General features: G+C 37.4%; 1 protein-coding gene across 2 annotated transcripts in view; it reads right to left on the bottom strand.

Annotated features, from left to right (window-relative positions):
- Positions 1–17,822, bottom strand: part of ITPK1 (inositol-tetrakisphosphate 1-kinase) — a 134,284-nt gene that overhangs the window by 16,895 nt on the left and 99,567 nt on the right. For both annotated transcript variants that reach the window (XM_088145221.1, XM_088145222.1), the window contains exons 5-6: positions 2,978–3,076; positions 1,020–1,060 (exon numbers count right to left, since the gene is read on the bottom strand). In XM_088145221.1, the coding sequence (XP_088001347.1) occupies positions 1,020–1,060; positions 2,978–3,076 (140 nt within the window). The remainder of the gene's footprint in view (positions 1–1,019; positions 1,061–2,977; positions 3,077–17,822) is intronic.

Raw genomic sequence — 17,822 nt, 5'->3', positions numbered from 1 at the left:
TGCCAGACTTGAACCTGCTCATGCAGTAAGAACATTGTGATAAGATCTCCCCCCACCCCATGTTAAGGGGACTAAGTGGCAGGACTTTTCTGTTGTGGTCCCCATGTTTTCAAATGCCTTCTCTTCATAGGGTCCTATAGCCCCCTCCTTCCTGGCATTTTGTAAAGTTGTCAAAATCCTATTCTACTGTTTTTTTACCCAAGTTGATTAATTAGTGGCAACCATCTTGGGATATTTATTCATTCTATGTCTTTCTCTTTTATGTTTTATTCTGACATATGCTGCCTAAAATCTGTGGGTTGGGATGGATTATAAAAACTGCAAATAAATAAACAAATGATGGATGGACAGACAGATAGATGGATAGAGATAAATGCATGAGGGTGTGTGTGTGTGTGTGTGTGTGTGTATGTGTATAAATATAAATAAATAAAAACTGGCCTTCAAAATGAGAAAAAAAGAGGCTTGTGATAATAATGAAACCATGAGGATATGAAGAATGACTTCTAAGTAGACATGAGAGAAAACAAGGATAAAACCTGCTTACTTTTCCTTGAGACTTATGAATCAAACTAACAGCTGGAGTACTATCGTTTTTCTCTCAATTCCCAATCAAGAGAGTTTTTCTAAATACAGGTAGTTCTTGCTTAACAACCATTCAAAGTTACAACGCTAAAGTAACTTATGACCAGTCCTTGCACTTATCACTGTTGCAGCGTCTCTGCAGTCATCTGATTGCAATCCGGTGCTTGGCAACCAGCTCGCACTTACAAAGTTTGCAGTGTCCCGGGGTCACGCAATCGTCATTTGTGACCTTCTTATTTGGCTTCCGGCAAGCAAAATCAATGGGGAACTGCGTGATTTGCTTAACAACCACCGCAAAAAATTCTGTAAAATTGGGTGCAGTCACGTTTCACTTAATGACTGCCCTGCTTAATGACAAATTTTCTGGTCCCTATTGTGGTCATTAAGTGAGCACTACCTGTACACAGTATATGGAGCCCTATGGAAATACTCACCTCATGAGAGTTGGTTCCATGGGCGACTCTTGTCTTACAAACTTCCAGTAATAAAAAAAAAGGTAAATTGTGAGTAAATTGTGAGTCAGTGCAAAAGGATTTACACATAGCACTTCAGTACTGTTCCTGACAATTAGTTTCTAGTGCTGTTCACTTAGTGAATCCAGCCAGCTGGATGGTATTCAGCCTATGGTTGCCCTCCCCTTGACACTGGCACTCCCTAGTCTGGTGCTTTCAGAGGTACTTGTACTTCAACTCTTAGAATATCCAGGATGGCATCAAAGTGGACAAGGAAGTTCTTAAGAAGGAATGGACAACCTATGGTTCATTGATGGAGTCTGGCACCAACACTCTAAGACAGTGTTTTTCAAATTTGGCAAATTTAAAATGTGTGGATTTCAAGCAAGCTGGCTGTGGAATTCTGAGAGTTGAAGTCCACACATCTTAAAGTTGTCAAGACTGAGAAATACTGCTCTAAGAGATCAAGGCAGTTTACACAGGGATCTCCTCTAATCTTATTCCCACAATCACCCTGTTAGATGGACTGGGTTGAGAGACAGTGACTGACCTGAAATAACTAACTACTTCACACCTTAGTTAAGCTGGGGACTTGAATTTAGACCTTCCCAATCCTAGTCCAACATCTACATGTAGCCACTGTTTCTCTTTCAAGATGATGCCACTATAATTCAGTGACAAACTGTTGAACTTTTTTTTTTAAATGTTGTGAAAATAGATATGTTAAGCCTCTGATAGCTATGTTAATTCTACTGGAACATTAATGCATCTGTTATTATTTCTTTAAAAAGCCCTTTCCCAAAAAAGCAAGATGAAAAGGGATGGCTTTTTTTGGAGTGGCATTCCAAATATAGAACAGTGCTCCTAGAGAAATTTGCCAGGTTTAATCTTTATGATCACTTGACATCATTAGAGCCATTTAAATAACTGGTAGTCTGAGAATCTCAGTTTAAAATGTATAGTTCAATTGTTCTATAGCTTAATACATTAATGTTGCATATTTTTAACTTGTCCAGAGAACTTATACTTACATTAATATACTGTAGTACATTTAATATGTTATAGTTACATTTATATGTATACTAAAATCCATAATAATATAGTCTAGCATATTTAAAAAATGCCAAGAAAATAGTTCTCAATGTGCTAGAATATCACTCTGTAGTTTTAAATGGGCATTAGGACTTTTTTTTTAGTAAACAAGCACCATCAATATGAACACTGAAATAAGAAGAGACACACAAGAACTTCAAAAATAATTCTGGAAATTCATCTACAAAATAGCAGGGATAGAGAAAGAGAGAGAGAGAGAGAATGAAAAGGAGAAAATATAGCATACTATGGTACATAGAGAAGGAATTTTCATATTATATTTATTGCACAAAATGCACACATACAGGGTAAAGGATGTATCTGATTTTTAAAGGAGGATCAAACAAATTCATGGAACAAAAAATTAGTCACTGAATTCTGATTGTCATAGAAAGCGGTATTGTCCTCATGTTCTGCTTAAGGACTTCAGGAAAGCATCTGGTTGGCCTCTGTATAAGCTGGATAGTGGATCAGATGAACACTGCTTTAATATAACAGGACTGTTATCATCTGAATAAGCCATCTTTCATTGTCACCATAAGAAAATACTTATTTTCAAAGTTAAAAGAGCTAGAATGGAGCACAGCTAGATCCGCAGTTCATTTCTAATCATTCTAATATAAAAGCATACCATTTTATGTCCCTTTATGTTATTTACCAGGTGTGCCTTTGGATCAAGTGTGCCTAAATCCAGCATGTACACCAAGACACAAGCTATCTGCTGTGCAAGTCCCCTCCCTTCCCCCAAGAGTACCTTAGTTAGCTAAATTGTATTCATTTCAGTGGTAGTCAGGGGGAAATGCTCTACAACTTCACTATTAAGTAAAACATAAAAACTGTTCACATACTGAATGGGAATGCAATTCCATTTTTTTCTATTTGCTTCAAGGTGTCTTCTCCACATGCATTTGTTAACTCCATAAATGGCGGAGAACAGATTCTGTCATCTGAAGAAAAGAGATGAAGAAAAGGATCCAAACAGTTTATAGGTGTTTTTAAGTTTATCCCAATGCTTACCTTCTATCCTATAACTACTCTTCAATTTTATCCTACTGCTGTCAGAATTTTCTATAATACTGTCAACTAAGGAAGGTATCTTATGCATCCAATCCATGAAAGCTTCATGTCCGTTAGTCTTTGCAACAAGACACTGCTGCTCATGTCCTTGATCATGCATAATTCAATGGTTGTGTACATAAATTTAACTGAAAACTATATCTTAGCAAAATTACAAAAATTAATGAAAATTATCTCCAAAACAAGTATTTAAGAGTAAGCAATATAAATTTTATCTTGCCACAATATTTATTATTTATTTATTTAACCAATTTATATAGTCACCCATCTCACCACAGGCAGCTCTGGGCGGTGTACAACAAAGCTAAAAACAATCAATAAATACACTAAAAATATAAAAAGCAAAATAAAACAGCAAATAAAAGGATGTTAAAAATAAGGGAGCCACCTTATTCCAGATATTTTACACACAAGAAAAATGCTTAATTAGCATACCATTTCCCAAATACAGTAAAAAGTTTCAGCAGCATCCACAGCAAACTGATGCCAAAAACACATACAATGACATCATCACACAATGACATACTTATATATTTGCATCCCTACATAAGTTATAGCATTTACATGTTGTCATCACATGCGTCATCATTTGCTCCCTTGTGGATGCCAATGATAAGTTTAAACAACAAATCCATTAACTAGAGTGGGACTAAGAAACTGTCTATAAAGGTAGGTATAAAAGATCATCTGATAACAAGGGAATTAAAATACAGTTATAGAAGAGGATGAACGCTATTAAATTCTTTTTGTATCTTTGTATCTGTCTTTGCTTATCAGAAGCCTCCAGGGAAGATTGCAAATGGTGATCATGTGACCCTGGGCCGCTGCAACCATTGTAAACACATGCCAGTTGCAAAGTGCGCAAATTTTGATCGTGTGACCACAGGGACATTGCAACGGTTTTAAGTGCAAGGACCGGTCATAAGTCACTTTTTTCAGCACCGTCCTAACTTCAAACAGTCGTTAAACAGTCTTTTCCTCAATTTCCTCCAAAAGCAAAACTGCAAAAAGTGAAATTGTACATAAAACCATCCCATGATACATCAATAATCCACACTACAAAATCAAAGAGCAGGAAGACCACATACTAAAGCTTTAGAAAAGGCAAGCCACATGAAAGAAGGGTAATGTTGGAATCAGTGTTAAGGTTGTAGGTATAACAAAGACAGAAACAGTAAACAGAATGGACCAAAATCTAATTTATGGTTTTCTTTTGAGAATTTAAATTGGGACAGCTGCCTTTTAAAAAAGCAAGTCTGTACTTAATTTTTTAAAAGTCTATGTAAGTATTAACAACACTATTATTTCCTGATCTTATTTATAAACTATTTCAAACAGTAAGCGTATGAATCCACTTGGACATACAGGACTCCTTGAATAAGATGAAAAATAAAAAGGCATGAACTTGCATTGGACTGTGACTCCTCTTTAATGTTTATGTTAATTCCATACATTCTGTGGGGGTTTGCCACAAGTCTGCACCTCTGGCAAAGCAGTTCATGCAAATTAAACAGCTTGTTAATTGTGGATATATTCTCAAATTTGCCTGGTTTGATTGTAAAATCACACCATATCTCTCACAGTTGCAAGCTCCCTTGTCAAGGCAACCATGCGTAGATACAGAGTTTTTATTTTAAACTAACTGTATTTAGCTATTAGTCTTGAATATGGGCAAAGGATGGGAAAACCTCTTCTAGGCTATAGCAGGACTCTCTGAATGCTGAAGAATATCGTTCACTGGCAGTCTCTGAAAAGGCTATAAATCAACATGCCAACTAAAATTATCTCTGAGGTTATGGCTGTAGAGGGATCTAATACTTTGCTATATTGTTTCTTGGTTTTTTTAAAAAAAGCGTCAATAATTGTAACCAAAGGATTTGGTTTAATTAATTACTTTGTATAAATAGAAAGAGGTAATTAACTTAAATTCTTAGATTCTAGGTGTTAACTGCAGTTGGATATTTTTAAGCCAAATGTATGATCCATGGAAACTTCATTGCTGGCAAAGCAGAAGCCTGTCTATCAGATAAATAAACCACTCACAGAAAGCTTGAACTGAAGTCTTAAATTGCTAGAGTTAAACCTCCAGGAAGCTTAAAAATATCTAATAAAGATGTGCAGAACCATTCTATTTATCTAAAGTATCAGTTTTTCAAATTATTTAGCAATGGTAGTTTTCATTAAGATCTTCTGCAGACCCTTTGATGGATGCAGCCAAATTTCAGTAATACTTATGCTAGAATTTTTTTTTCAGTTTTAGGGGAAAAAAAATGCTAAGAGTTATTTTTGTGCCATATGAACATAAAAACTTGAAGCATTTCTCACTGTCAGCAACATCCACCCAACTGCCAGATATATAAGAGGACTTAAATGTGTTTTATGTTGCTTATTTAAAAAAAACAACAACTGATTATATCTAGCCTGAGATCTATTGAGTTAGGATTGGTTGGGCTTAAGTTTATTTATATATTTTAATATTTTAAATATACAGAGACTGTACTAAAGGTCAGGTACCAAAGACAAAGTCAGGCCCCATAGACAAATTATTATATAAATTACATTAAATATTCAAGTTAGTTGCCATTTTCTTCTAAACACTTCCTTACTTGTTTGACGCATGACATCCTAGTATATTAATATCTTCTCTGGAATGGAAAACCCTGGCTCACAGAACAAGCTTCCAGATGCCCTATCACGTAAACCTGAATATGACCTTCCCTACTCAACTCCTCCTTCCTCAACACTGCAGCCAAACAACTTTGCCTCTCCCCAGGGGTTAGGCCCTTCTGAGAGATTTGGAGCAGGGTGACAGACTGTAGATCTGTTAGATCAGATTAGAGTGCAACAGCAACAGTTGCATAGCAGGGCTTGTATGGAGGACCTCCAGGGAGCTTCACAGACTGATTCTTCACCTTTTACTTCAAATATTCGGCATCTGTTTCACAGTGCCCATTTATATGATCCTCTCCTTTAAAGGAAGAAATATTGCAACTCTGCCATGACAACAGAGCTGCTGGACATGGAGGCACATTTAAAACTCTGTGTTAGGTGCTCAGAGAGTTCTGGTGGCTGAGGATAAGAGTAGATGTCAAGGACTACGTTTCATTTTGTCTTGTTTGTCTCTGGGCCAAATCTGTTCCTAGAAAGCCTCTGCATTCCTGTCACGACCTTGCAGGTTGCCTCCCTCCCTCCCTCCCTCCCTCCAAAAAAACAACAACCCTATATTAAGTTTGCATTGAATTACATGAAAACTGGGGAGCAGGAGGTAGAAGAAACAGTCAGGAAATGACAAATACTTTTCACAGTAGTGAAATAGGTGTGGATTAGGGGCATGATAAGGCATACAAGGCTCTGGAATAATTGTGTTAAGAAATGGAATTTAAGAGAAAGAAATGACATGCTGCTCCAAAGAGAATAAGACTGCTGCAAGTGTAACTGCCATTTATACTCATAAAAGCTTCTATGTGAGTTTATAAATTTTAAACTTCTATTAAAATAATTCATTACTCAAGGAAAAACCCACAGTACATAGCAGAAGCAATGCTATTCATTTGCTTATCAGCCTGAGGGGGCCAGTACTGTATCTGGCATACACATTCATATCAATTATTTTTTTTAAAAAAAGCGCTGAAACTTATACTATATCAATACCTTTACTAACCAGTAGGTGGCTTCCACCTGAGAGCCTGAAAACGGTCAAAGCTATGGAGACTGCATTAAACCAACTCTTTGATTAACTGATGGCTATTGCAACACTGCCTTTTGTAGAGCGGGTGTATTTTATATTTATTTTGCATATGATGCCTTTGGGAACCAGCATTTCCCATCCGATCAGCACAGTTGGAAAAGGTCAGCCTGGAAGACGGGCTGTTTCAAGTCCACTGAAAGGAAACAAACAGTCCTTTCATGAAAAGCAGTTAACAACAGGGCCCCTTTCAACCAGGCCCTCATTTTGACAATGAACTGAGGAATGTACAATACCTGTTGTATAGGCTGAGAGATATCCTTTGAAAGGCACTCCCCCTTCCACCCCGTAAGCTGCTGACTGAAGCAAGGCTATTGTTACTTCTAGTGTGGCATAACTAGCTGTCTATACTCAGAAGAATGCTCACAGAAGAGCAAACAATGGTAAGGTTTTTTGGGGAATAACAGCATCTTTAGTCTCTCAGGAACAATGTTAACATTTAACGAGATTCCATTAAGTTCAAAGGGATTGAAGGTGGTGAGGCAGGACTCTCCAATTCTCACATCACAGAGAGCCACATCAGAGAAAGCCACTTTGTAAACAAGGGACTATGGAGGTAACCTTTAGTCCAGGAAATGTGTGGCCAGAAAGCCATTGACTTGGAATGGCAGGAGGGACTGAAACTTTGGGGCTAACATAAAGGGTAGGATTTCTGCATGTTGTTAGAAAGAAAACTTACATGTAAGTTTTCTTAGTTCTCTACAGTAAACCTACTTATATAACCTTCCTGAGTTTGCTTTGGGAAAGCAGAACAGGAAGAAAGTCTACATGCCATACCTGATATAAAAGCTTGATAAATGCACTGTATGATTTATAATCTGATTTATGACCAGAAAATTGTAAGAGCACAGGAAGTTGCTATTAACCAGTTCAGACTATTAGTCCCATTAACCCAATATTGTCTATTCTGACTGACAGAAGATCTCCACAGTCTTACTGAGAAATAAGCAATTAAAGTGGAAAAACATCTACATCTGAAACAGATTGTCTACTACTGAGCTAGAATCCATTTTGTTACACTGAGTATATTTAAAGAATGGTACTAGATTTTAAGAGGCCCCTGAGCTCCATGGCTTGGTACTTAAGTGAATGTTCCAAATCCCCTGTGCCATTTTGAGTAGCACTCTGAGGACCAATCTTTCATTAAGACCATGTGACAATGAGATTCCTCTGTTGACCTAACTGGACTTCTTTCCCAAGTGAGATGTTTCCTTATCAGTGGTTTATACTGCTGAAATCACCGACATCATAAAACATATGACATCAAACCTGGAGCTGAAATAATCACCAACAAATTGCCATCCAGAGTCCACTGGAGTTGGGTGGCCAGTGAAATTAAACAAACGAACAAAGATGAACCCAAGCTGTCCAAGCTCCAAACGCTTTCTGAAAAAGCTAATTTTTACCAATTTCCAGAATGTCATTAGAGTGGGTGCCCCACTGGTTCTTGATTACTGGTGATGGCAACAACAATTGGTCTGAATCACAAATGACTATTGGCCATGATTTGATACATGTTTGGCTATAAGTATAGATGTTTGTTTATTTGTCATCCTCAATGTGAATGACAAGCATAATCAAAAAGTTTTGTGGCCTAGAGTTACCAAACATTACAAGCAATCTCCTCAGCTCAGTGATCATGAGAAGCTCTATGTATGGAGTTTTATTTGAGTATTTACATATTTAGACGCCCCTAAGGGATTAAGGAGGGGGAAAATACTTGTGGTGTAATAACCAGCCATCTACTCCAAAACTGCAGAAGAGTTTACTTCATCTGGATTTATGCTGCCTAATAGAGAATCTGAATTATAATATATTATAAATTAAAAGAGAGAGTGCTGACATTCTGGCTATTTTTCAGAGAAGAAACACAGCTAAATTCAACAATCAGGACACTTCTTAGCATGGTCCATTATGGGTTTGTATAAAATAGGATTTGATTTGTTAGACAATCTATTTCCTTTCTGTCCAAGTTATTTAATATCATTCTCTAGACTCCAGTTTATTTTTTCTTTTGAACCATTTACAGATTCAGATCTGCCCCCCGCTCCAAACTGTAGTGGGATAAAATCAAAGACATCTCTCAACTTGACCTCTCCAAAATGATGGGGGGGGGGAAGCAAATAAGCTAATGCCTGTATTTCTGTACACATGACTAAAATCTCTTGCATTTTTAAATTAGAATACCAGAACAATCTTAATTTATAAGGAATGAAGGAGTCAAAGCAATGTCATTAGATTATAATATGAATGATAAGCAGATACTATGTACTAATACTGGACTGAAACCAAGGAAAGATATTTTAAATTTTAAATTATGTAATAGTAAAGGTTTGGCATTTCTGGGTCAAACTGTTTAGACCATTTGGTTAATTTGGCAAAATACTATAAATGTACTTAAACATTTAGTTTTTAGAAAAGATTAAATCTCACTGAGCTATATATCTGAAGACTGTTCTACTTCCAATTGCAAATAAGGGTTCACCTCACTGAAAAAAAAAGTTCATCATAAACAATTACCTTGCTAAACAGAAGATAAGCTATTGCTGTTCTTCCTGGCTTGTTTTTTTGTATGGGATTTAAATGTATTTCTTATCAGGGAACATTCATTCATGGGATATTCCACCTATATTCTGTTAGAAGCTGACCCATGTGATGAAGGCAGCTCTTTAAGATAAGCTACATGTTCTCTTTCTTGCATAGTTAACTGAATTGGAATCTATGTCCCTCACCATTGTTCCAATAAAAAAGGACCACTTGCATTGTTAAATAAGGATTCTACTGTTTCAGTGGCCTTGATGAGAAGGACAATATAAATTGCAGATGTAGTCTAATACCCATCCTTACACTTCTAATGACTATGGAAACCAGGAGAAAGAGGCAAATTGGGTCAACTGTGTTAGCAAGCCTCTTTTTTAAAAATGACATTACACAAAATAAATACAATATCACAAATGTTTGGGTAGAGGAAGAGTTTATACATCCAGTACTATCACACTATAGCAAAAATTAAAAAGGTACTTGGAGGAGATCATGTATTTAAAACTCAGCCACAACAATCACTGTCAACAGAGAGTCATCCCATTTGTTAATCTGTTGTAGTAAGGAATATTCAAGTTTGCAATTACTTAGATGCATTAAAAGGAAAATAATTCAGAAAGAGTTGAATCATGTGATGCTTCTAAAATCGCAGTTGGGAGAGGGGAGAGAAGTATAGTCTTTGGGCTACATGGAATTTAGTAACGGCAACAGGAAAATTAACCAGGTTTCATTCACTGGCCAGAGAATGAACAGCTGCAGGGAACTAGTTCACCCCTCCTTGCCAAGAAAGAACATTTTGCTCCATCCACGCCCATTGTCCTGGGACTTCAGCCTCTGCCCCCAGCCAGGAAAAAAAGGTCACTGCAAAATCTCTGTCAAAGAAAGACCACCAGCAAGGAAAGATCTGCTTAGTCCCATTAGATATACATCCTTGTTTACAACTCACCATTGCATTTTGGCAAAGTCTATTATTGTCTATCTTTTTCCTACCCTGCTCATGTGTGCCCTGTGTGCTTACTTTTTAAGCCTTTAGTTTTAACTGATGTTAGCCACTTAAGGATAAAATTTTTGTCTTAAAAGGAGAATCAAAATATAATAAAACAATCTGAATAGTTCTCTTTGTAAAACAATAGCAATATAAATTCATAAGCAAACCCATAGATAAATTAAAAATTATAACATGCAGTTATGTGTTGCATGAGCATTACTACATGAATGTTGTACTATAGAAAATATGTAATTCAGGACTGCTTACAGAGAAAATATTATCATTATTTTCCATTCTGCAGATATAATTTGCACAATACTTTTCCAAGTATTTACTTGATTTTTTTTTAAACTGGTTGGGTTTAATCAGAATTCCACAATCTTGTGCCCATCAGAATAATTTTGCTGAGAATTCAATACATGTGAACAGCATTAAGTTAGGGAAGATCAGATTAAATCTATCCAAATGTCTCAATCAATTAGAAAGATATAATCAATGAAACAAATGAATTTTAAAATAAACAACCCTCTACTCCTTCTGAATTCTTGGAAATTGAAGAAGTAACAAAAAACTGCAATTGTCTCCTTCAATATGTAGGACAGAAAACCTTTCCAAAATGGATCAAGCCACAATGTGGAATATTGCTCCATTAATCTATCCATCTATCCCAGTACTATCTGGTATAGTTGGCAGCAGCTATCCAAAGATCTCATCCAGAGGGGGCTTTCACATCACCTACCACTTGACACAGACTGAATCAATATAGCTGTTACTTATTTATGGCTCCTGCACACATGGAAGCTCACTCTTGACAAAAACAGCTTTTTTACCTTCAGAATCATCTACTAATACAGGTAGTCCTTGCTACATGACCATTCATTTAATGATGGTTCAAAGTTACAATGGCCTCAAAAAAGACTTTATGACCTGTACTCACACTTGCGACTGTCGTACCCACCGCGGTCATGTGATCGCAATTTGCAACCTTTTTACAATGGTGGTTAAGTGGATCACTGTGGTCATTAAGCAAATCACACAGTTGTTAAGCGAATTATGGCAAAAAAGTCCATTGGGGAAGCTGGATTTGCTTAATGACCACATGATTTGCTTAAGAACTACGTGATTCACTTAACAACCAGTGATATGCTTAACGAATGCCATAAAAAAATGGAAGTAAAATCAGGTCCGGTCATGTGATGACTTGCTTAACGACCAATTTTCTGGTCCCTATTGTGGTTGTTAAGCAAGGACTACCTGTATGCAAATATAAAAAGATTTAATCCATTACTGAAATCGTAGGTTATTTAGCATATGGTTTTAAGCAAGTTATATATGTGCCTTTGGAAATAAAGGAATCCACCTTCCCTTCCCTACTAATCCTCATCTTATGTAACAGAATGAATTTATTCCCAGGAAATTATTTTGTTGTCTTTGAAAGAACATCCTATTTCCAGCACCTGTTTCTTTGATCTCCATGGCTATAATTCATTGCAAATATGTCTTTCAATAGACAACATGCTTACAAATGTGTGTCTGTGTCTACCTATCTATCTACCTACCTACTACCTCAAACCTGTTTCAAAATGAACACTTTTTTGTTCTTCCTCTGTAAGTGTGCTTTTCTTTATGACAAGATTATGATAGTTTGACATTTTGTTTTTAAAAAATAGAGAAATATAATCTTTTCATACCAAAATGTAGAAAGCTTTTCAGCCAATAACCAATGAAATGGAAGCTGCCTTACGTTCTTACATTTCCAAATATCTATGCTCGTGTATTTCTTTTTCCCTTACAGCACAACTGTAATCCAACACAATGAATAGGTAAAGCTGCCAAGATTTACCCAATCCTCTTTTGATGAGCAAGGAGACCCTTTGAAGCTGGTGATTCTTTTTTTAAAATACTGGATTTTAGTTTTATCGATGCAGCCATTTAGATTCCTGTTGATTAAAAAAGGCATAAGAAACATAAAGCCTACCTTTGGGCTATCCATCTTGGAAAGGTTTTCAGTGCCAGGTTTCAGCCCCAGCACATGTAAAACAACATAATAAGGTATATCATTCTTTCTAATAGCCTTCCTCAACTAATGCTCTCCAAGCATTGAACATCAATTCCTGTAATGTCCCACCCAGGGGATCACAGTTGGGAAAGACAATGTATATGATGCTTACTCTATTAATGGTTCTTGGGTGGCCTTCAAGATACAGTAAGTGTTCATTAAAAACAACATTAAATGGTAACTGAGATGTAACACAGAAGCTAAAACAGAAACGTGAAAGGCCTGTGGATGAATGAATGAATGAATGTGTGTGTGTGTGTGTATAAAAATTCCCCTCTCACCCCTATGGGCGGTATGTGTCTTCCTCAATCTCAAGTCCTCTACCAGAGGCCTTTGAGGGTTCTGCACAGTATCTTTGCTGTTCCTAGCACTGCACTCTTCTGGACAGAGAGCTCTAATGTTGTTCCTGGGATCTGTTGGAGCCACTCTCCGAGCTTAGGAGTCATAGCCCTGAGTGCTCCTACCACGACTGGGACCACTTTGGCCTTTACTTTCCACATCCTATTTCCTCCTTCAGGCCCCAGTACTTCTCCAGCTTCTCATGCTCCTTCTTCCTGATGTTGCTGTCACCTGGCATTGCTACATCTATCACTACTGCTGTCTTCTGGTCTTTGTCTACTACCAATGAACTGGTGTGTGTGTGTGTGTGTGTGTGTATGGATGGTATGAGCTCCCTTCTAACCTGTATTAAAGAGTGGACTTCCTTCAACTTCAGTGGCAATTTTTGTCAGAAAAAGACTTTCTCCAGGAGGAAAGCTGAAGAGATGATGAAAGCACAAGAGCCCAAACTTTATAATACCTATATAACAGTTAAAATATAGGATTTAAATATTCTTAAACAAAGAACAACATGACAAAAAAACCCTGAACCTAGATGGGGAAACAAAGCAGGCAAATTTTTGTAATTACGCATTGGAGCCATTTCCAGTCACGTCAAGGAAAATAAGGGCATGGGCCAGGATGGCTGAATTCTGGAACTCACAGTCTTGCAAATCTGAAGGACATCAGGCTGATAAAGGGTGGTTTGAACTAGAAAACTGCATCTCTATTGTTATGAGCATGGCCAAAGGGGACAAACTGGTTTCCAGTTTGCATTGCTTTGATCTTGATACTGCTCTACTCATGGTTCCAAAATATATCTCTTTACTCTCAGCACAAGCCAAAAAGCAACAAACCCCATTCCCTGAAATTGCACTGATTGGTAATATTTTGGACCATATGAGATGCTCCCAGCATTTTGCAAAGTTGTGGCTGTGGGTGCTCTTTCTATTTCTCATATGTCTGCATAAAACAACTGCTGCTGTAAGTGCTGCCTTTTCTTCCACCTTCTATTTGCTTGGTATTATGCTTGGGTAAGGAACAAGCACACTGATTTGTCATTACTGCATTTGGGAAGGCTAAAAACACTTATTTTCCTGATGGGTCAAAACTTGCTATAATTAGGGCCAATCATACCATGCCTTGAATCAAACTGAACCATAGCTGGAATCCTTCAAAATCCATATCTTGCATTTCTATCTTCATAAAAAAATAAAATATGGTGGAACACAATTGAATACTGAAAAGCTGTAAAATCAAAGGCTGCTTCCACAAAAAATAGCAGGGTGGGGCAGTCAGCTCTATCTTCAAAAATTTAGTATTTGAGAAAGAACTGAAAAGTAAGACTATGGCATTCTATTGCAAGTTAAATAAGAGTATGGTATTAAGCAATAATAAATGTAATTGTAACAATAACAATGGTTTCCCAGACAGCAATTTTAAGAAATCAAACTCTTTATCAGTATAGAGCACATCAACCCATTGTAGCACATCAACATACACCTTTATATAGATTTCCATTTTCTACTTCCTATATGTTATTCCAGGATCATATGAAAACTTAGTGAAAAACCAGTGGTAAGAATGTTTTTGGGTTCTGTGCTATAAATAACCATGGGAGAACCTAGGGGGAGGAAGTAAAAGGAACAAAGTGTAAAAAAGAAAGGGCATAAATATACTGAAAACAACTGCCTTGACATTATCTAGTCAGTCCATCTACAAAAGCTGTGTGCATATGGAAACTTTTGGAGTTAGTAAATAAATCAGGAATAAGTAGCAAATCTAAAAACAAACCATTTTGTTTTGGAAACAGGCATGACCTTTCTTGGACAGTTGAGCCAGTAAAGATTTAGCCCCATAAAGTTTGAAATAATTAAGGAGTTGCAATTGAGAAATATGAATAAATCATGCCTCATGATAAATTCTGATCTCAGAATCTGATTTATGCAGTTATGTATATTTAATTCTAAAGTACAATAGGCAGGCAGGCAGGCAGGCAGGCAGGCCGGCAGGCCAGATGGCCGGCCAATATTATAGCATCTCCCAAACAGCTAGTGACAGGAGATATAATTGCAGTTGTGAAGTACATTCCAGAGGGCCACAATTTACCGTTTGTTTTTACCCCCTTTCTGGTATTCGTCAGGCCAAAGAGCATTTCATGAAATCAAGGTGGATTTGGGTTAATCTGCACATCTATGTGTTAGGCATGGGTGTTTTTATGTGGAAAACATACACACATAGATCACTGTCCATCTTCCAAAGGTATTCAAAGACTTTCCTCCTGCAGCAGTCAAAATCAAAATCAGCACTGGGACCAAAAAAAACCCCATGACTGTTGGGATGAACCCAGGAGTACAACCCCACCTAGATCTCATAGATCCCTCTTCTCTCTTTCCCTCTCTCTCTCTCTCTCACACACACACACAAACACACAATTCTGATTTAGAACACTGGGCTTCAGGTTGCCAAATATAAACATGAACAAAACAGCCTTCTTCAACTGTCACTCTCTAGTTATTTTTCCCAGGAAAGCATCAAGCTTAGGAAGACAGCACCAGTAAGAAGCAGATGCCTATAAAGGAAAAGCTTTGTATATCTTTCTTGGCTGACCCTTTTCTGCAGGCCAACTCACTTGTGGCTGGCTAAGCCAAAACCTGGGGTCATCAACTTGCAGTACCAAAGAGAATATGCATTATTGGGCACCACTGGCAGAAATTCCATGCAAAACCTTCAAGCAGCTGCAGCCAACTTTTCTTCCCTCAGTCCTTTAAGGACAGAATACCTGGGAAACTGAGGGCAGGGGAATAATTCAGCAGTGGAGCATATCTAAATCACTGCTCCCCAAATTGGAATCTTTTGGGTGCTGTCACAAAAGTAGCAGTGAGGGACACAGCCATTCATGAAATGGCTGCTGTAAATGATCAATCTAATATCTGTTGAAGTTGCCCAAGAACCTGAACCCAAAGCAGATACCTCTCTTCCTGTTGCCCACCTTTGCCTGTTGTCTACCAGCCCTTCCTAGGTTTACCCCACAGCTCTCTCCAACCCATCATACTTACTTTGCTGCTTTAGCAGTCTGCCCATTTCATAAAAAGATAAGCCAAATAATTTCTTCCCAAACATCTCTATATTAATTTATTTCATCATGTTTGTTCTTCCAAATTAATGGGATTATCCAATTTCATGTGTTTTCCTCTGCCTTCTACGCACTTTTTTTTTTTTTTGGTTCCTTTGAGTCAGTGTTGATTCTTGGCAACTGCCTGGACTAGCCCCTGCAGTTTTTTTTGACAAGGTTTTTCGGAAGTGATTTACTATTGCCTCCTTCCTAGGGCTGAGAGAGTGACTGGCCTAAGGTCACCCAGCTGGCTTTTTGTGCCTAAGGAGGGACAAGAACTCACGGTCTCCTGGTCTCTAGCCTGATGCCTTAACCACTGTATCAAACTGCCCCTCTCCTTCCATGTATTACATGACCCCAAATATATGCCATGTTTTTTTTTTCTTTTGGGAACATACCAAAAGTGCACACATTCCCTCTGGACTATTCTAAATTATTTTCTCCAATGCTTGCTTTTATGTATCCACCTACTTCCATTATCTCTTTCTTTTGTACACCACATCCCTTCTTCTCCACATCCCATGCATTTTCAAGGTCATACTGCAGTCTCCTCTGATCTCTCTTTGGGACATAGCTGACCCTCCAGTTGCCCCAGCTCCCTCCTATCACTCAAGATCTATTACTCAAGAGCTTAGAAAAGGATGTAGTTTTCAATCAACAGCAGGAACCCATTTTAGTGGGAAAGCATCAGTGGCAGGAACGATCCTTAAAGCAAAATACAAGTATTTCAGCTATTTCTCCTACTCTTTCTCTAAGAATGCCTCTGGTGCCATAGTAGCTCAAGGAAAATACATCTAACTATACACACCAGTGTCCTGTCTCCCAACATTATGGGTACCCTATTGTGATCTGAAACATACAGATCACATAAACATTCCAACAGAATACTTGGCCTTACTGCAGAGTACGTGTTCAGAAAGGATCAATATTAGATGTGAGATTTCCCAAAATAACACTGAATATGATGTTGGAAGCTGTAGCTTGAGGGTAAACTGTTTTTCTACATGGAACAATGTTTCTCAAAATATTCCCCAGGCATAATTAATTCTCAGCTCTATTAATCTGACGGGAACAATTCATATCAAAGATGCAAAACTTAGGGCCCAAGGTTGAATACAACCACCCAAATCCTGGGGTATGGTGACTTTTGTCCCCACATTATACTTTGTAGTATGACAGAAATAAATGCTGAATATGTGGGCAATTAATTATTGTAAATCATAATTAAAATAAAATAAATGAAATCAATTTTATTTTTTCCCCTAATAACATTTACTTTTTGGACTATAGCCTCTAGTACTCAAAGGTCAAGTGAGAGCCTTGGCCAAGAAAACAACTGCATCTCTAGCTTATTTATAGGCAATCAGAACTTGCTAACAGAAATAAAAGTTTTTTAAAAAAAAGTCTTGGTAGGCCACAGCAGGTGGCAGCACTTATCTGAAATTTTTTATTTTTTTTTTGTCTGCGCTCAGTCATTGCTGACCCTGCAGTGAAATTTCAGAAATATCTGAAATTGGCTGATCTCAAAATAGCTAAGCAGGGTCAGACCTAGTTAGTACTTATAAACTTAGAATACTGGGAAATATGAGTAATCAAAATCAAGTATTCAGAGAGAAGTTAACTGTGTACAAATTCATTAATCTCAGCAGGAAGAAGAATGGTACCACCATTAATATAATTAGAGAGGTTCAGTTTTTTTTAAATGGTGGTATTACAATAAACCCTTGATTTAACGAGGTGATGGGTAAGTAAGGGAAATATACAAGTTGGAGTAAAATATTAATTCCAGAGGCAACAATTCTTTACTGTATTATCCCTCTGCACCAAAAAGCAGTAATCCTTTCTCAGAC

Source organism: Python bivittatus, unplaced genomic scaffold (assembly GCF_059951505.1).
Source record: "Python bivittatus isolate LINGU-HERP-01145 unplaced genomic scaffold, Pbiv_v1 ctg000480_np1212, whole genome shotgun sequence".
NCBI classification, from domain to species: domain Eukaryota; kingdom Metazoa; phylum Chordata; class Lepidosauria; order Squamata; family Pythonidae; genus Python; species Python bivittatus.
The sequence above is the reverse complement of the archived record's forward strand: the minus strand, read 5'-3'. Positions and strand labels throughout refer to the sequence as shown.